The 18,574-nt window shown below is 60.2% G+C and overlaps 2 protein-coding genes across 3 annotated transcripts; one reads left to right on the top strand and one right to left on the bottom strand.

Annotated features, from left to right (window-relative positions):
* Positions 1-45: 45 nt before the first annotated feature.
* On the bottom strand, positions 46-10,853 carry AUP1 (AUP1 lipid droplet regulating VLDL assembly factor). The gene is made up of 12 exons (XM_051617108.1): positions 10,722-10,853; positions 10,257-10,394; positions 9,637-9,787; positions 8,587-8,774; positions 8,438-8,510; positions 4,938-5,011; positions 4,069-4,135; positions 3,407-3,512; positions 2,953-3,099; positions 2,627-2,790; positions 2,330-2,418; positions 46-208 (listed from the first exon to the last, which is right to left on the bottom strand). Exons 1-12 carry the CDS (start codon positions 10,769-10,771, stop codon positions 160-162), a joined length of 1,296 nt encoding a protein of 431 aa, XP_051473068.1. The 5' UTR covers positions 10,772-10,853; the 3' UTR covers positions 46-159.
* A 286-nt stretch (positions 10,854-11,139) lies between these two features.
* Positions 11,140-17,929, top strand: HTRA2 (HtrA serine peptidase 2). 2 transcript variants are annotated; one of them, XM_051617107.1, is made up of 8 exons: positions 11,140-11,520; positions 12,708-12,912; positions 12,991-13,185; positions 13,421-13,453; positions 13,741-13,849; positions 14,733-14,802; positions 17,170-17,265; positions 17,562-17,929. In XM_051617107.1, exons 1-8 carry the CDS (start codon positions 11,156-11,158, stop codon positions 17,725-17,727), a joined length of 1,239 nt encoding a protein of 412 aa, XP_051473067.1. In that variant the 5' UTR covers positions 11,140-11,155; the 3' UTR covers positions 17,728-17,929. The 2 variants fall into 2 exon arrangements, with proteins under 2 accessions (XP_051473067.1, XP_051473066.1); XM_051617106.1 differs by having other exon boundaries at positions 12,708-13,185.
* Positions 17,930-18,574: the final 645 nt, after the last annotated feature.

Here is an 18,574-nt window from a genome sequence, read left to right on the forward strand (position 1 = left end):
TCCCGCGGAGCCCCGCCCCCCGCGCCCGCACAGCAGAGCCCGCCAGACGCTGCCGCTGTTTATTGCCGCCGCCGCCAGGGGGCGCCCGCCCCGCCCCGCGGCCACAGGGGCCGCCGGCCCGAGCCCCCCGGGCCGGGGCTGCGGGGCCCGATGCCCCGGTCAGGGGCTGCCGCCGGCCCGCGCTGCCCCCTGCTTCTCGGCGAACCGCCTGCGGGAGGGAGGAGAGAGAGAGAGAGAGAGAGAGATAGAGGGAGCGCATCAGCACAGCCGCCCGGCTGCTCCTCCCCTACACCCCGCGGGGGGAGCCCCGGACCGCAGGACAAGGCTGTGAGGGTCCCTTCTGCCGCCCGGCCCCAGCCCTTGGGACCACCCAGGCCCCTGGCCAGCTCAGGCCCAGCTTTATTTCCAGCTCGTGCAGAGGCTGAGGGGCCAGGGGAGCCCGGCCCACCGTGCCCGGCCGAGCACTGACTGAATGTGGGCTGAGTTGGACCCAGCTGCGAGGGGCTGCTGGAGACCACCAGCAGCAGCTCCAGGTCCAGAGCAGGTCATAGCCTGGCGTTTGGGACAGGTTTCCCAGCCAAGGTTTCCTGACAAGATGATTCCCACAAACTGCCCTGCCAGCAGGGCCCCTGCCCAAGCAATGTTCAACCAGTCCAGGCAATGGTAAAAACCAGACAGAAGTGGTGGGGGCTGCTGGTAAGAAGCTACAATTGTCCCCAAGCAGGGGGCCATGACAGCTAAGCCTTGCACATCTGTTTGGATAAGGCACACTCAACACTCCAGGCCCTAGAGCCAGTAAAAGGTGTTAGACCAAAGACAGACTCTACTGGGAGAAGAGAGGTGACCCTGTAGAACCAGCAGACCCCCAAGACCAGTGCCCTGAAGTGACAGACACCATGTCCTGTCTGCACTGCCTCTGAACACCAGCACGGGGGAACAAACCACACTGGAAAAGCAAGATCCTCCCCCAAGAGCAGCCCCCCCTCTCTGTGAATGGGCAGGACAGCCTGGGCAGGGGCTGTACAAACATCCCAAGCTCAGCAAACTTTGAGCTGGGAGCCCTTTCTGATCTTGAGACGGCCGAGAGGCAGGGGCTGCTGCTGCCCCCCAGCCCTGGAGACAGCACGGAAGGCCCTTCTGGGGAGTAAAGGAGGTGAGGAGACAACAGACTTTCCAAATCTCACTGGGATCCTTTTCACAGAGATCACTATGGTACCACCAGAAAAGCCTCAGAAAGGGGACATAAAAGATTGGCAGGCAGAAGAGCAGCAAAGCCAGGTGGGGTATCCACAGGAAAGGATTTCCACCCCCTTTCCTTGGCTGTGGAACAGATCATGCCTAGTGGATCCAGCCAGAGCCCTCAGCCACCTCTGTGCTCAGGTTAAAAGCTCTGGGAGACAGCTCTGAAGACAGTCTAACATCCTGCATGGCACAGGACTATTCCAAGATGAAATTCCTCTAAACTGAAATGATCTTCCAGCAAAACAGACCTGTTTAAATAATTCTTGATGACTGAGAGCTGCCCAGTCGGGCTGGGCCAGCCCTTCAGCAAGGGGCACCTCTGTGCAGCCTGTCTGCCCACAGCTCCTCCCAGCAGCTCCTACTCTGCTTCCTCTGCCAGATGAAGCAGCCCTGTAGAACTTGGTCCCTTCACCCAGACCTGCACACCCTGTGCCATCTGATTTACAGGAATTTAACAGACCTGGCTTACTCCCCAAACTCAATCTGGATTTTCTGCATCTTTTCTATAAAAAGACCCAGGCACCAGAGCTGTGCACTCGTTCCAGTATTTGCCTCATCAAAACCCTGCACAGAGGTCGAACTCGCTCCCTCTTCTCTGAAATTCTCCACTTACACTGAGGAAAATTAACTGCCCTGTCCCTGTTGCCAAACAGCAAACCTCCCTCCAGAGGAGTGTTCCACAACACTCACACTGATTTCAGAGACCTGTCACTCCACAATGACTTCTGTCAGCCAGGTCTGAAGAACCAGATGAGGTTTGTTAAGCCCCACACCTCAGCAGCTGCTTCTGGCAAACAGCTTCTGTCCCACCTTGTCCTCAGCCCCAGAAGCCTGGTGGCAGTCCAGGGAACAGGGTGGCTCCTGGGAATGACAAGGGCCTGCGTGCTGAGAAGAGGCAAGGCAGACAAACCCCTGCCTCCTCTCTCCTTCAGCCATGGCTAACTGCCTTGGTCCTGCTGTCCTGGGCCAGAGGGGAGGGGGACAGGAGGGCACGAGGTGAAGCATGGGCTGACCCCTGCTTGGGGCAGGTCTGGGCACTGCAGGGGACAGGGCCTGGGGATGCTGCCAAGGTGGGGGGGACTCTCACCTCCTGGCATAGTCGTACAACGCTCGTTTCCGCTCCTGCAAGGACAGGTGCCGCTCCACAGGGGACTTTGCAAACTGCTTTGTAGCTGTCTGGAACAGAAAGCACCAGAGCCATGAGGACACAGCCAACCAAAGCCAGGAGACCCCCTCAGTGGCTCTGTGAGGACCCCACGTGCCAATTCAGTCTCCAGTTTCAAATGCTCCATTCCCCTGACACCTTGGCTCATCCTGAGCACAGGCCAACCCGTTTTGGCTGCAAGCCCCCGAGCAGAGGAGACAACACCACCAACACAGGTACCTTGGAAGAAGGCACAGCCACGGAGCCCTGGACACCAGCAGCAGCTGCAGCCTGGGAGGTAGACGGGGCGAGCGGGTCAGTACCAGCCTCATTGCTTCCAGGGAAGAAGGGAACTCTCCCCTCCAGCAAGTTGGCAATGGTGGTATCCACACAGTTGGTTTGGGCTGTGGGAACAAAGAGGATCTGTGAGAGGGAGCTGCTCCACCAGACACTCACCCCCTTGCTGTCGTGTGCTCCACAGTGCAGCAGGGATGAGGCTTCTGCTTTCAGGAATCACAGAGACTTGGCCCAGGAAGTGGCCCTGTGGACACCCAGGCACTGCTCACCCAGGTCTATCCTGATAGCCTCCAGAGGCACGTAGGGAAGCACCTCCTTGACCTGCTGAACCATGGCCGTGATCCGCACATCCTCGGGAGCAGCGCCAGCTGGGCGGGAAAGCGTCCTGGGCCTGGCTGCCTGGGGCTGGCTGGAGGCTGCAACACAGGAAGGTGACCTGAGGGTGCACGGCCTCCAACAGCTCGTCTCCCCTATGGACTGACACAGTAGGAAAGCTGGAATTCCTGCACAGAACTGTCATCTCTGTGCTCAGGAGGGGTGGTCCTTTCCCTGCCACCTCCCTACGACCTGCATCCCAGAGGCACTGGGAGCCCCTGCTCCCCAGGGGGATATGGAATGTGCCTTCCCCTCTCCCTGCACACAGGAGCCAAGGGCAGACTCTGGCCTCCCTCAAGGCAAAGCCTTTGGCAGCTCCACAGCCAGGACACCACCCAGGACACCCACCTGAGGCAAAGGGGAGGCGCGACGTGTGTCTCAGCCTCTTCATGTGCTCAGTTTTATCTGCTGCAGTGAGCCGTGTGGATACCACACCCAGCTCCATGGCCAAGAGCTGCAGGAATGCAGAGAAGAGTCACACCTATGGACCTGGAGTGCACAGGGCCCCGGGAGCTCCAGGGGGTGCAGCAGAGGTACAGGCCTGCCCGGAGCCACGGTGAGGGCAGGAGGACTGGGAACTGCTCCAGGGCCTCAGTGGTGCATTTCAGTGTTGCATGGAGCACATGAAGGACCAGGAGTAGGTACTATCATCCCGCCAAGACAGGCTGACAGGGAGATACGAGATCTTTGGTACAGGAGCCATGAAGCACCCAGCACATAAGGGAAAGGTGGAGAAACAATCACTTCATCTGATATGTGGCATCATGAGAAGGGAGCGAAAGGCTGGAACTAGATGGGGAGAGCCTTGATAACTGGCTGAAGGGATAAACGGGGGGTAGCAAACAGGCCATGGAGAAATGGAATAATTATAAAGGGCAGTAAGTAGGGCCAGAGTTCCCACATACAAATGCACCCATCCAGAGGCACCCCTTGCTCTCTGCCTGCACCCTGCTCTCCTGTGGCATCCCAAACCCACAGCCCTGCTCTCCCCTCTCCCAGCCACCTCCTACCTCCTGAACTCGGAGCGCAAAATCCTCACTCGGCTCTTCCGCGCGCCTGGGGACAGAGGGCAGCCACCTGGGTGGGGACAACAGCGCTGGGCCGACCGCGTGGCAGCTGCTCTGGGGCAGCAATGACACCTGCTGCCCCCCACCTCTCCCTAAGCACCCCAAGCCTCTCCCCACAGCTCAAGGCCAGCTTGCAAAGCCAGGGACAGGGCACAGCTCAGAGAGCAGAACTGTCTCTTTGAGGCTGTCTTAGCACTCGGGGCTAAGGTGTGAACTGTCTCCTGAAGCTCCCAGAAAGGCCCCAAACAAGGAGCTGTTGCCATGAAAGTATAAAACAGATTGAGCCAGATTCAGCCAGGGGAAGATCCAGCCCTCTTCCTTACCGAAATACCTCAACCCCTAAATTTGACACCAAGCCCCTTCCACTGCCTGTGGACCATTATCACACCAACACTACACGGCCAGTCTGGGCTCCCCTGGACCCTGGGCAGGTGTCTGAACCACCTCTGCAGCTCACAAGGGACTGCAGGGACAGGACAGGCACCAGAGGACTGAGATGCCCACAGAGATTCTCCTGGGGTGAACCACAGCAGAGCAGCTGGCCTCAAAAACAGACCCAGAAAACTTGACATGAAAGCCCTGAGACTCCTCTCCTTTGCCACCTGAGCACAGGAACCAGGAGGTCTCTCCACTTCAGAAGCTGCTGAAGCGGGTCCAGAAGCTGGACCTGGAGTGGACCAAATGGGGCTGCACCAAGCCCAGCTGGTGCCAGCGTGAGGGCAGAGGGTGGCACGGACCAAGAGATGTGCCAACAGTGCCAGGCTCTGCACCCACCCAAACCCTGCCCCAAATGAAAGAGAGAGGGATACTACCTTACTTGATAAACTGTGAAGGGAACAAAGAAGGTCCAGAGGAGCTCTGTGATCCAGGAGGAGTCAGCCACACTCTGGGGAAGAGAGCATAATGAGAGGAGCTGGTTGGTCTGCAGGGGAGGTGGGCAAGCAGGGCACAGCAGAGTCAGGTAGCGAGGTGTGCAGGGCTGGGAAGGAGGGAATGGGAAACCCAGCACACACAGAGGGCAACCCCCAGGCAGATCCCCCTTCACTGGTCTTCACCAGGCAGAGCAAGACAGTCAGGGACTCCACTGCTTCGAGTCACCTTTTCCTCCCACCAGGACAGCAAGAATTTCCCTCCATATCCCCACGTTCTCTCCTAGACTGTGCCTTTAGAAAGGATCAGAAATGCCCCAAAACTTACTGGTGCTTCCTGAGAATCATGAGCAGCCCTCCCTTATCCTGATGGGAACAACCCATGTCATGTCTCAACCAGGATTCCCCACTTCCAAACAGGCTGCACTGTGAAGCGCCCAACTCTCCTTGTTGGAGATAAATCATTAGAGGTGAGCTCTAATTCATAACTTTCTTCCTATTTCCAAAAATCAGGACATAACCCTTCCCAGGCAGCACTGTGCTGCTGCCAGCAGCGAGCCTTGGAGCCAGTGCTCTCCATCCTTCCAATCAGGATACAGCCTGAGCAGCTGGACCACGTTCAGAATACAGTTGGACTGAGAACAGAAAGCTGAAGTAGAGACCAGAGGTTGCCCCCAACCTACATTTTTCAACAGTTCTTTAGAATTTGCTATAGAATGGACATTGTTCCTAAATTTTTTGCAGTTATTTTCTCCTGCAGTGCTCAACCTTCCCACAGGCTAGGGAGAACCCCTCAGGATCCACAGCTCCCAGGAAGCTGCCTCAGCTCCTTTTACACCTGGCTGTGTCCTGGACCAAGGCAGCGTGGCCCCAAGAGAGGCCTCCTGCCTGGAGAGAGGTGCTATACATGAGAGAAACACCCCCAAACCACGGCCACCAAGGGCGCCGTGGGTTGCACAAGGAACCAACATCTCCTAGGCAAACAGCTCGAAGAAACCTACAATGAAACATCTTGCAGCAACGCAGCCAGACCCTGGCTGTGCTGCCTCGTGCCACAGAACACCCCTCCTGCTCCAGCCAACTGCAGAAGACTCCTCCTTAAGCCCAAATCTGGTGGTTTGTTCAGCCCAGGGCCTGGTGTATCTCACCAGGTGTCCAAGAAGGCTTTCTGAGAAGCACTGATCGAACCGCTCAGGGTGTCACATCTCCAGAGCTTGGAAGTTTCTGACAGCTTGAAATTCCCTAAGAAATCCAGGGGGATTCACTTGGCCAATCTGCACGAAGGGCAAAACTCCTGCTCAACCTCTGCAGGTGAGAATCTGAGCCAAGGAGAGACCGTGACCAGCATCCTCAGCCAGACCTGCAGCTACGTGCCTGCTGCTCTCCCTGACGTTTGTGAAGAAAAGGATGCACACACATACAACCTGTCATGTCTCAGAATTTCTCTGAGGAGCCAATTAACATATTCATTGTAAGCAGTCCAGCTCTCCCACTTCCCTGGACCAGTGATTCACAGTCATTCAAAAGCTGAACATATCCTCCCTGTTAGAAAACTGCATCTTAACCCAAAACCAAACGGCGTGGTGCCAGCACCGGTCCCAGCACTTCCAGAGGCTGCTGCTCCAGGCTTTCTTGGGAAAAACACCAGAATTCCCCACTCAAACCCCTTCTCCAGCAGCTCTCCACAACCTCTGCCTGGTCTCTGGCAAAAAAAAGCTGGTTAGGCTGAGTGCCTGCAAGTTTTGCTCCCTGGATTCTGCATCATGCTTGTGGCCTCCAGGGGCTCTCCCCACTGCTGCCCCTTCACAGAACCACGGAATTGTCAGGGCTGGAAGGGCTGGAGATCACCCAGTCCAACTTCACTAGAACAGGATTGCCTGGAGCACATTCCACAGGACTGCATCCAGGGGGGTCTGGAATGTCTCCAGAGCAGGGTACTCCACAGCCTCCCTGGGCAGCCTGTCCCAGGGCTCTGTCATCCTCGTAGTGAAGTTTTTCCTTATATTTAAATGGCACTTCCCATGTTCCAGCTTGTGGAACAAGGGAACTACTGGAACGAGTCTGGCTCCACCCTCCTTGCACCCCCTGTAGATGCTTATAGGTATTAATAAGGTCTCCCCTCAGCCTTCCCCTCTCCAGGCTGAGCAGTCCCAGCTCTCTCAGCCTTTCATCAGGGAGATGCTCCAATCCCTCAACCATCTTTGATGTCCTTCCAGGCATCAGGGTTACCAGAGCTTTGTTCAACCTTCCAGCAGCACTTTCCTCACTGCACACCTGCAGGCAATACCCTGTTCCTCACCCAACCAGACTCTCCTCTGGTTGTGCACACACATACAGACCCACAGCTGCCTGGCTGGCAGCTCTCAGCAGGCCACTGGGCCACCACCAATAACCCAGCTCCTTCATTATTCACTGATCTCAGACCTGTCCTCTGCAGCCCCAGTCAAAGCACAGACAAGCACTGGCAAAGAACCAACCCCTGGCAGAATCTCACTTCAAGAACACCTGCTGCTGACGCAACACGGGCAGTGCTTTACATCCACCCACTGTGTCCTGCTGCCTTAAAAAGACTGACAATAAGGAATCAACTAAAAGGCCTCACAAATACAAAATCTAAGTGTCTTTTTAGTCAAGTAGATCTATAAATCCTACCAGGAAACAAGAACTTCAGCAAAATCTCACTCTGTAAACAGGCCAAGAGCAGTTTATTGCAATCTGCCCAGCAGCACCAGTGTTACCCCCATGAACTCTGACACGTCTGGAGCTGATGTTGCATCATGTCCCACATCTGCGCTGGGGAGACATGAACTCCAGAACCCTATCCAAAAAGCCTTGCACAACCTTTGGAACCTCAGCTCCTCCAGGGTGACCCAAGCTACTCCCCCACAGCACTTATAAAAAGTGGTCTAACAGAGGGGAAATGGGACATGGAGATGGTCAGAGAAGCCAGGTGGCACCCTCAGACAGCTGAACCACCAGAGCTGTTACCAAACTTCCAGCATGCCTCAAGGAGCACTGACCCAGCAGAACCTCCCTGGGAAGGGCACGTGAGAAACACAAGTGTGAGCACAGAATCACAGAATTCTTGAGGCTGGAAAAGGCTGGAAAAGACCTCTGAGATCATCAAGTCCATCTTATGACCCCACACCACCACATCGACCATGGCACCAAGTGCCACATCCAGCCTTTCCTTAAACACCCTCAGGGATGGTGCCTCCACCACTTCCCTGGGCAGTCCATTCCAATGTCGGATCACCATTTCCATGAGGAAGTGCTTCCTAAAGCACTGAGAAGCTTGGTGAGAGGACACAAGGCCGGGCTGCACTGCCCACGGGCTGGGAAGCAGAAGCAGAACCAAGGGCACAGCCAGGGCTGTGGCAGCACATCCCCTGCCTCCCCTCAGCGCCCCCCCCAGCTCCCTCCACCTGCAGCCCCTCACTCACCACAGTGACCAGCGGCCTCTGAACCTGTAGGGCGACCGGCTGGACCACGTCCACGATGGAGAAGGGCCAGGAGCTGGAAGAGAAGAATTCGGCAGCGTGAGGCCCGGCGCGGCCCGGCCGCCCCGCGGCGGGAGCCCCGCTGCCAGCACCTGAAGCGCAGCAATCCCGCGCGGCCGTTGGTGGCTGCCTCCTCCGGGAACAGCAGCAGGGGGGGGTTTCCCCCGTGGGACGAATACACCTTCAGGGAATCCACCAGCTCCGCTCGGCTCCCGGTCACTCCCAGCTCCATGAATCCCCGTGACCAGCAGATGAAGCCAGGGGCGCCGTTCAGGGCGGGCTGTGGGGAAACTGGGGTGAGGAGGAAGTGCCGCCCTGTGCCCCCCAGGGACAACATTCCCAGGGGACACAGTTCCTGCTTAGCACCAAAAACGCCCCTGGGGGCACCGTGCACGCTGACAGCACTGGTAGCAGAGAACACCACTGCCAGGCTCCAGCAACTGCTCTGGCCCCAGTTCCCAAAAAATTTGATTCCCAATCTTCCATTTCGACTGTGCTCTCTGCCCCCCGACCCTGCGGGACAACCCCGTTCCCTGCTCTCCAGCAGCTGCTGACATGCTTGGCAGAGGACACACACACAACTTCCTCAGTCACCTTCCTCCAGGCAGAGAGCAAATCGACTGCTGTTCAGGGTATAGGTCCAGCCAACTCACTCCCAGGTACATTTGGAAGGTGCTTATTGTGGAACTCCATAACCCAGGAATTTCACAACAGTCCAGGGAAAGCTGCACAACAACCACTCAGCACAGCTCCCCCAGCACCACTGCCCCCCACACAACGTCCCCAGCACCCCTCTGCACCCCCATGCACAGAACTGGCACCCAGTGCTGAGGGAAACCCCCAACCAGCCCTGCTTCTGACACCACCTCTCTAAAAGGCCAGAAAAAGAGAAAGACATGAGGATTTGCTCACTCTCTTTCCATAACATCGACACCTGCTGCAACACCTCCTGTTCTCCCTCACCCCCTTTCATTTTTTCATGCAGAGCCTAAAGCATGACACCAAATCACAGAAAAAACCTCAGGGCTTGTGCAACCCCAGGTTGATAAATAAGACCTGAAGCAGCCCAGGGCTGCAGCTAAATCCCAAAAGCTTCTCTTGGAAAGAGGTGCGTCCACCCAGCCCGGCCCCAGGTCACTCACCGTGTTACAGGAGGTCAGGAGGCTGATAATGTTGTGGTCAAAGTGTGTGAGGTGGTTGGAGATGAAGACCCGGGCGCTGCCCTCGCGCAGCCGGGGGTCGCTCTCCCGCACAAACAGCCCCAGCACCGAGCACATCACCCGCACGATGAGCCTGGGGGGGAAGGGGCGTCCTCAGGTCCTGCAGCCTCAGCCATCGCTGCCTTACGCAACCAGGACAGAGGTCTGGGAAGGCCTGTGACTTCCTAAAGGAAGCTGGTAAGAAGTGGAAACGGTTCGGCAGGTGCCTGGGGCAGGAATGTCTGGGGGCTGCAGCTGGGGCTAAAGGCTGCCCGCAGAGCTGAAGCTGCAGCAGGAACTACGGGGCAACAAGCCCCCCACGGTGTGTTCACAGGACACCCAGCTGACCCCAGCACGTCAGATCAGCCCCTGAGTGCTCCAGGGGCAACTGCCAGCTTTGGTGTTAGCCAAGGAGGCACCTCCGTAGGTCCCGGGGACAAAGAGTCCCAAAAGCAGAGCTTCCCACCTCCCTCTGCCCGAGCCAAGCCTCCGCAGCACGGGCGGCGGGTGAGGGCAGCTCCCCCCTGCCCCTCAGCAGCCCCCGGTCCCGGCAGCCCACGCACCGCCGCAGCAGGCTGTCGGGCAGGGCGCAGCTGACCAGGAAGACGTGCACGCCGATGAAGAGGCGCAGGACGAGCAGGCAGAGCCCCACGGGCGCGTAGAGGAGCAGGGCCAGCAGCAGGAACCCATCGGTCGGAAACCTGCGGGGCCAAAGAGCAGCAGAGCCTGAGCGCGGGGCAGCCAGACCCGCCCCTCCCAACGGCCCCACGGGCCCTGCCCGGGACCCCCCCGGGACCCCCGCCCCGCCCAACGTCCCGCCCGCCCCGCCTCTCTCCGCGGGCCCCTCGAGGACACCCTGGACCGCCACTCGTCCCCCCACGGGACACCCCGACTTTCCCCACAGGGCTCCTTCCCCCAGCGAGCCTCCGGGCCCCCCCCGGGCCCCCCCCGACCCCCGGGCCTCCCCGGGCAGCCCGAGGCCGCTCCCGCCAGGCACGGCGCCACGCGCAGCCCGCCGCAGCCCTCACCGGTGCGAGTCAAAGAGCCGCTCGGGGCCCGGGGTCGCAGGAGGCTCCATCCCCGCCACTTCAGGGCCACCCGCCGCCCGCCGCCATCTTCCCCGCGGCCGCCCGCCTGCCCGCGCGGGGCAGCCTGGGAGGCGCGGCGCGGGGCACGCCGGGACGGCGCGGTCCCTTCAGGGTCCCCTCCGCTCGCCGCGGGCTCTCGGCGCCCGGCGGGGCGGGGAGAGCGCTCGGTGGGCCCGGCGCTCCCGCCGCGAAGCTCCCCCGACCCCCGCGGGGCCGCAGCTGCCGGCGGGGCTGCCGGCGGGACTACAGCTCCCAGCGTGCCCCGCGGCAGAACGCAGCTTCCGGCAGCTCTCCTCCCCAATGACTACAGCTCCCAGCGTGCCCCGCGGCGGGACCGCGCCTCCAGGGGGCGGGGCTTCCGGCTCCGCAGCAGCATGGCGGCCGCGCTGGGGCGCTGGGCGCGGGTCGCGCTGCGGCCGCGGCCGGTCCCGGGCAGGGCGCGGTGGTGCCGGGCGCTGTGCGGGGCTGCCGAGGCCCCCGAGACGCCGCCTCCTCCTCCCTCCGGCGGGGGCCGGGCGCTGGCGGCGGCGCTGGGCGCCGGGGCGGCGGGGCTGGTGCTGCTGTGGGCCCGGCAGGGTGAGGGCCGCCGGCCCGCCCGGCCCGCCCTGCCCGCCCTGCTCGCCGCCGTGCCCGCCCCGCCCGCCCCGCCGCCCGCCTCGCCCCGCGCCGCCTTCAACTTCATCGCTGACGTGGTGGAGAAGACGGCGCCCGCGCTGGTCTACGTGGAGATCGTGGGCAGGTACCGGCACGGGCAGGGCCCCTCCCGGCCCCCTCCCGTCCTGCCCCCCACGAGGGTCTGATCCCCTCCTCCCCACGCTCCCGGGGGGGATCCCCCGGCTCCTCTCCCAGCCCCCGCCATCCCGTGCAGCCTGAGCCGCGCACAGCTCTCGGGGGGGTCCCCAAGTGCTGCGGGGAGGTGGGCCGGCCCCTGGTCCCGCTGCCCGCACGCCCCATCGGCCGTGGCCGCGGGGACACGCACCGCCGCGTCCTCCAGGACCGCGTCGGCAGAGCTGCCTTCGGGGCTGCAGCTCCTGTTCCAGGGGCAGGACTTTGCGTTTGCCTTTGAGCTCCACCACGTTCCTGACAGCCTCTTAGGGCACCTCTGGATGGCTGTGCCCTGCAGCTGGTGCTGTTGCCTCCAGCCTGGTGTCACTGCAGCCTTGCTGAGCACGTGCAGTGTCTCCTCCAGTGCACTGGTCACTGTGTCTGGTGCCGTGGAGTTGTGCATATCCAGTTGGTTCCAGCGATCCCTCCCGTCATCTTCCATGTCGTGCTGCCTTCCCACAGGCTCTGCCTCGGGGCACAGGGGCTTGGGAGGCCCAAGGATCAGGGCAGACAAGCACTGGTCCCCTCAGCCCGGTGTGTCTGGTGTTGCTGGGTCTCTTGCCTCATGCAGCACCAGCCCTTTCCCCACAGGTCAGGGTGATGGGTGTCCCCGTGGGGACCGGGGCCTGCAGCTGTGAGTCTTCCTCTGCCTGTGCAAGAGGAGATGTCCCAGCTGGTTGTTACCTGCTCCAAGGCAAGGCTGCATGTGTTCAGGATACTTTGCATAGATCGCAGCCCCTTCCTCCTTGCTGCTCTCTCCCACAGAGCCAGTGCCATCCATTGCAGCTCTCCACTCACATGAGCTTCCCACTGTGCCTCTGTGGTCCTGCTGGGATCAGACCTTTGCCATCGTGCACAGGCTCTGGATTCTTCCTGCTTGTTCCCCTGTTCCCTGTGTGTTTGTGTGGACTCTCGAGAGGGGGAAGTGTAGGAATCTCCCCATCCTGCTGTTGCCCTGATATCCCCACTCTCTCCTGAGTCTTTCCAGACCTACCAGCCTGGACCACCCAGTCTACCCAGCCCCTGCCTCACCCCCCAGAGCCTCCACGAGTCCCCTTGGGGGTCCCTGCTGCCCTTCCCTGACCTGTGCCCTCCTTGCAGGCACCCCTTCTCGGGCCGTGACGTGCCCATCTCGAACGGCTCGGGGTTCCTGGTGTCCCCGGACGGGCTGATTGTCACCAACGCGCACGTGGTGGCCAACCGCCGGCGCGTGCGGGTGCGCCTGGCCAGCGGCGAGCAGTACGACGCCGTGGTGCAGGACGTGGACCAGGTGGCAGATATTGCCACCATCAGGATCAAGCCTAAGGTGGGCCCTGCGGCCGGGGGGACCCCCTGCCTCCCTCCTCCCCCCGGCCTGCCTGCTCACCGCCCTCCTCTCTTGCAGCACCCGCTGCCCACCCTGCCCCTGGGCCGCTCCTGCGAGGTGCGGCAGGGCGAGTTCGTGGTGGCCATGGGCAGCCCCTTCGCCCTGCAGAACACCATCACCTCGGGCATCGTCAGCTCGGCGCAGCGCGGCAGCCGGGAGCTGGGCCTGGCCGCCTCCGACATGGAGTACATCCAGACCGACGCCGCCATCGACGTAAGGGGGGAGGGGCTGCCGCTGTGGGGAGGGGGCAGCTGGGGAGGGGCTGCGGGGGCCGTGAGGTCGGAGGAGGCTGGACACAGAGCGCTGGGAGGCAAAGGGGTCCTGGCCGGTCACGTGGGCGCTGTGTTTCTCCCCTGACCCTGTTCTCTGGACGCTGCCCCGTGCCGCAGGTCCCGCTGTGCCAGGACGGGCTCTGATGGCCTGTTCTCTCCTCTTTCCTCTGCTGCAGTTTGGGAACTCCGGGGGGCCCCTCGTCAACTTGGTGAGTGCTGCTGTTCCCTCCCTCCTGCCTCCGCTCCGTGTCCGACTGCGGGAGGGAGGGACTCTGTGTGCCCCAGGCTCCTTGTGAGGAGCAGCTGGTGTGGGACCCCTGTGCAGGGTCAGTTTCAAGGAACCCTGAGCCAGTGGGGCTGGGGCAGGGCTGAGGGTTTGGGGGTGCTGCAGCCATGGCATCAGCCCCTGCCCAGCCCAGCAGGATGGGGAGGGATGGGCAGTTCCCCCCTCATCACCACAGCGCAGGCTGGACAGCACAGTGCCCTTGTCCTGCAGGATGGAGAAGTGATCGGGGTGAACACCATGAAGGTGACATCAGGCATCTCCTTTGCCATCCCCTCAGACCGGCTGCGGAAGTTCCTGCAAAAGGAGGAGCAGCGGAAAAGTGAGTTGGGTGCCTCCCTGCTGGGGTGCTGGGGATGGAGGCCAGGAGGAGGGTGGAAGAGGGAAGCTCTGGCACAGCTGGGCTCCAGGCCCTTCTGAGCAAAGGGACAGCAGAGCAGGAGTCGTCTTTGGGGGCAGGAAGGTTCTCCCATCTGGCATGAAACCCCTCTGCCACCAGGAAGCTGTGCAGGGACCTGATCAACTGCAGCCCAGGTGAAGACTTTCAAGTGTCCCAGGTAGCTTGCACTTAAGTCCTCAGGACTAGGTGAGGATTTTGGTGGTGTTTTTTTTTTGTCTGTTGCTACTTTTCAGTAGATCTCAGTAGATGTGAAAATCACCGTGGATCATCTGTTGGTATTCAAAAATGGACAGAGTGATTTTGGAACTAGGAGCTACTTGTGTGCACTCATGGAAACACAGGTGCAGGATTCAGCTGTATCATGAAGCTGTGTTAGCTGTGTCGAGTCCCCACCGCTGGAGGGGTTTCCCAGCCCTTTAGATGTGGTGCTGAGGGACATGGGGCAGTGGGGGCCTTGGCAAGGCTGGGGAATCGGTGGGACTGGATGATCTTAAAGGTCTATTCCAAACCAAAACAGTTAGATGGTTCTATAAAGGATGGGTAGTTCATTTGGTTCTGTCCATGGGCTCTTTCTCTTCCTTTGTCTTTGAGGTAACTTATTTAATGCAGATTCTTGCTTTCTGGTTCTGCTGCTGACACCATGGAGTGCTGCTCTCAGTCCAAAAATCAGCAGCTCAGGCCAGGGAAGCAGAGTGTGCTGTGCCTGCAGAGCTCCAGCTCAGGCCCTGGCACTGCCGGGCGTGCCCGGGTGCGTGTCCCATTCCAGGGAGTTTGCAGCTTTCCCCCTGGTCCTTCCCTCCTGCAGGCTCCTGGTTCGGGAACGCAGAGACGAAGCGCCGGTACATCGGGGTGATGATGCTGACCCTGACACCCAGGTGAGGGCTCTGGGGTCGACGGGTGGGTCATGGTGGGGCAGGGGGGCTGTGTGATGGGATCTTCCAAACTCACCCACAATGCCCAGTTTGGGGAGGATTGTGCTCATGGCTTATGCATTTGCTGTCAGATCTCTTTGTGCTCACATTGTGCTTGGACTCTGGGCTGTGTCAGAGGTAAATCAGACACTTGCAGGTTTCTACACTTCTGGCAGAATCCAGAAACAGATAAAAAGTTCCTGAACCTGCCCCCCAGAGTGGCAGATGAGGCTGTAGTTGTCACTGAGGGGAACTGGATAAGGAAGCCTTGCAACACAGCATGAATGAAAAGCCACCAGAAACGTTGTGTAATTGATAGATGTGCAGGGCACCAGCTAAAAGGTGTGATGAAACCATGGGGTGAGTTGTGCTCTCTGGAGGAGGGGTCTGTCCAGTGGATTCCTCTGGTTCAGAAACAGCTCTGGAATATGGCACTTTGGGAGTAAGAAATGGCAAGTTTTCCTGCAGTGGTCAGGCAAGGGAGGAGGTGAACCTGTAGGAGAGCAGGATGTGGTGGCACCCAGAGGGTGTTGTGAGGCTCCTGGGTGTCAGGAGCAGGGCTGGGTGCTGCTTCTGGAAATAAGTCATCATGGTGGTGATGAGTACAGCACTGGCAGGAGGGAAGAGGATGACTCCTTGTGGGTCTGAGGGTCTTCACCCTCCTGGCTGTGGCTTGGGAAGGGCATTGTGTTGGTTGTGCATCTCAAGGGATGCACTGGTCAGCGGAGGACTGCAGACAGACAACCTGCTGGGCTCTGACAGAAGTGTCACCTGCTGCCCTTGCTGCAGCTGGTCCCCAAGATGTGCCTGAGGCCTTGGTGGCCAACTGAGCACCGAGACAGGTGCCCTGTAGGCAACAGGAGTGTCCCCAGTCAGGCCTGCCTGGAGGGAACTGCGGGAGGAGCCAGACCTGAAGGCCTCCAGCAGCCTCCTGGACGCAGCAGGTGTGTGACAGGAGTTCCTGCTCGGGGGCCTGGGCTCCTGCAGCAGCTCTTAAGAGCCCTTTACCTGACCCTGGGGCTTGGCTGCTCCTGGGGGTGGTGACAGTAGCAGCAGGAAGGCCTCTTGGGGCCGTGCTCTGCCTTTGCTGCAGCTCCCGTGTATTGGGGTGCACGGGCTGCCCCCCTCTGGGCACCGCGAGCAGGCTCAGGGGTTCCTGCCCGCGGCACAAACCGAGAGGCAGATGCTCTGTGTCCCCTGAGACCGGGGCAGTGGAGTAGGGTGGGTGGGGGACAGTCAGCATTGCTAGCATGCCCAGTAGATGGTGCTGGTAGTCAGGAAAACCGGCGGGATGTGGGAGCCAGACGTTCTCCCTCTCCACGGGAACAGGCGTGAGGGACCAAGTCTGTCGGGGAAGAAGTGTGAAATGTTTTGGACGTGGCTCCTGGGAAGCGGGTCCAGCTTCCCCAGCCAGTGAGTGAGCAGTCTGGCAGCTGCTCCTGGGCAGCGAGGTGTGTTTGTGCCCAGTTGCTGGGATCATCCCCCAAGGAGGGGTTGCTTGCCTTGGAATCGGGTGATGACACTGGCTGAACATGCTCGTTTGAAAGGTCAGAGCTTATTCTGGCACAGGAAGAACGAGAAGCTCCACGTTGCGTGCAAGTTCTTTGCTGCACAGACTGTCTGGCAGGCAGGACCTCCGGAGACACCAGGCCTGCCTGAAGGGAACAAGCTGTGCCCGTGGCTTTGAGCTGCGTGGAGCTCGTAGGCACCCTCACCTGAAAGCCACAGGGAGAGACAGGGCCTGGCTAACACAGCCCTCTGCAGTCATCCCACAGCAGAGGAAGTGGGACAGAGCAAAGGACTTTGGAAACAGCAAAGGAAAAGACACTGATTATTGGGAACAGTTACAATGAAACTGCTCCTGAGTGTGTTACTGGTCAGGGTCTTACTAGAGGGACATCCAAAACACGGGCTGGCTCTTCATGCAGTGTGTGGTAGAACTTGCTGGTGGCTTTTGTTCTGGGTCCTACCTGCCAAAGCAGACAAGTGGAGCCACCACCACCACCAAAGCCACAAGTGGTGTCTGGTGGTCTGACCTGCTCAGACAGGTGGTGACCTGTGTCCCCAGCAGTCCTGACCCAGCTGACAGCTGTTCTGGCAGTTTCCAGCACTCCCTATCCTGTTAGGACTTCTCTCTTCTGTTTTTTGACAGGAAGATGGTGGTGTCTGGGTGCCTCTGGGGTGTGCAGCTGTTCTTTTGTCCTTAGCAGTGTGCAGGGATGCAGGAAGAGAAGTTCCGTGCCGCAGACTCCGAGCCCAGGCAGCCGTGGTGGGGTGGGAGCCCTGCTCTGCCCCCAGCTCCTGACCCTGATGCTGATTTTCACTCTGCAGCATCCTGGCTGAGCTGAAGCTGCGTGACCCCAGCTTCCCTGATGTCTCCTATGGAGTGCTGATCCACAAGGTGATCATTGGCTCCCCTGCCCATCAGTAAGTGCTGCCCTGTGCCTTGGGGGGTGTCATGAGGGAGCAGCTACGCAGGATGGGATGTAATTAGCTCCAAGTGCTTTGCTCCAGAGCAGCAGGGCTTGTGCTCCACAGCCATCAGTCTGCAGCAGAAACCCACTGGTGACATCCTGCCCTGGCTCGGTGTCCTGTTGGCCAAGACACCCGGGTGGCCAGAGGAATGCCCAGTGCAGCAGCCCAAGGCTCCCAGAGCTCCCGGGAAGAGGAAGCTGAGTGCCTGCTCCACCTGCTGAGCATTCCTGCCGTGGTTCTCCCCGCAGGGCAGGGATGAAGGCAGGGGACGTGGTGCTGGAGATCAACGGGCAGCCGTCGCGTCGCGCCGAGGACGTGTACGAGGCGGTGCGGACGCAGCAGAGCCTGGCCCTGCTGCTGCGGCGCGGCCACGACACCCTGCTGGTCAGCGTCGTCCCCGAGGTCACCGAGTAGCGCTGCCGCTGTGGGAGCACGGGCTGGCCCTGCCGGCCCAGGGCACAGGACACAGGACCGAGCTGAGGCTGGACTGCTCAGGGAGAGGCCCAGAGCTCATGAGGGGCTGGAAGGGGCCGGGCCGGGGGGCCCGGCCCAGTGCTCAGGTGGACTCGTGGTGCAGCCATTCCCCTCTGTACCCAATAAAGCACTTTTCTAGGGACCCCACGGCCACATCACCTTCTTTGCGCACAGCATGGTAGCTGAGGGGAGGCTGGGCTGTGTGAGACCCTGCCTGTCCTGTCAGTCACAGAGGCACAGGATCACACCTCCTCGGGGTCAGGCAGAGGTGTCCTGCCACTGCACCAGCTGGAATCCAAGCCTTCTGTCTGGGAGCACCTGAGGGGCACCCCTCAGGCTGTGGCTCCTGAGGCCACCCTTGCAGTGAGCGTGGCCCTGGAGCTGCTCCAGGGCTGGCTGTGCTGTGGTGGCTCTGCCTGGTGTCTGGGTGAGCTGGTCCCTGGCAGTGCTGGCTGCTGCGGCCGTGCCCGGGGGGCCGCAGGGACGTGGCCAATGTCTGTCCCACCACGCGGCTTCCCCCGGCAGCTGCTCCAACAATCGTAAGAGTCGTACAACAGAATCATAGAATCGTCCTGGTTGGAAGGGATCTTGCAGATCATCAAGTCCAACCATAACCTAAATCCCCCTACCATAACCATAACCTGATTTACCTGTACAGTGCTTAACTCACGTCCCTAAGCACTGTATCTACGTTTATTTTAAATAGTTCCAGGGCTGGTGACTCCACCACCTCCCTGGGCAGCCTGTTCCACTGCCCAACCCCCGAGGTCTGACTCCACGTCCGCAC

Source organism: Apus apus, chromosome 4 (assembly GCF_020740795.1).
Source record: "Apus apus isolate bApuApu2 chromosome 4, bApuApu2.pri.cur, whole genome shotgun sequence".
NCBI classification, from domain to species: domain Eukaryota; kingdom Metazoa; phylum Chordata; class Aves; order Apodiformes; family Apodidae; genus Apus; species Apus apus.

What these genes read in the sequence shown, in the direction of transcription:
- AUP1 (XM_051617108.1), bottom strand. Translation starts at nt 10,771, where the DNA reads ATGGAGCCTCCTGCGACCCCGGGCCCCGAGCGGCTCTTTGACTCGCAC. An exon ending in GGCTATCAGGATAGACCTGG is followed by an intron (nt 2,791 to 2,952) that starts GTGAGCAGTGCC and finishes TTGTTCCCACAG; the next exon opens with CCCAAACCAACTGTGTGGAT. An exon ending in TTGTACGACTATGCCAGGAG is followed by an intron (nt 209 to 2,329) that starts GTGAGAGTCCCC and finishes TCCCTCCCGCAG; the next exon opens with GCGGTTCGCCGAGAAGCAGG.
- HTRA2 (XM_051617106.1), top strand. Translation starts at nt 11,156, where the DNA reads ATGGCGGCCGCGCTGGGGCGCTGGGCGCGGGTCGCGCTGCGGCCGCGG. An exon ending in TACGTGGAGATCGTGGGCAG is followed by an intron (nt 11,521 to 12,707) that starts GTACCGGCACGG and finishes CCCTCCTTGCAG; the next exon opens with GCACCCCTTCTCGGGCCGTG. An exon ending in AAAGGAGGAGCAGCGGAAAA is followed by an intron (nt 13,850 to 14,732) that starts GTGAGTTGGGTG and finishes TCCCTCCTGCAG; the next exon opens with GCTCCTGGTTCGGGAACGCA.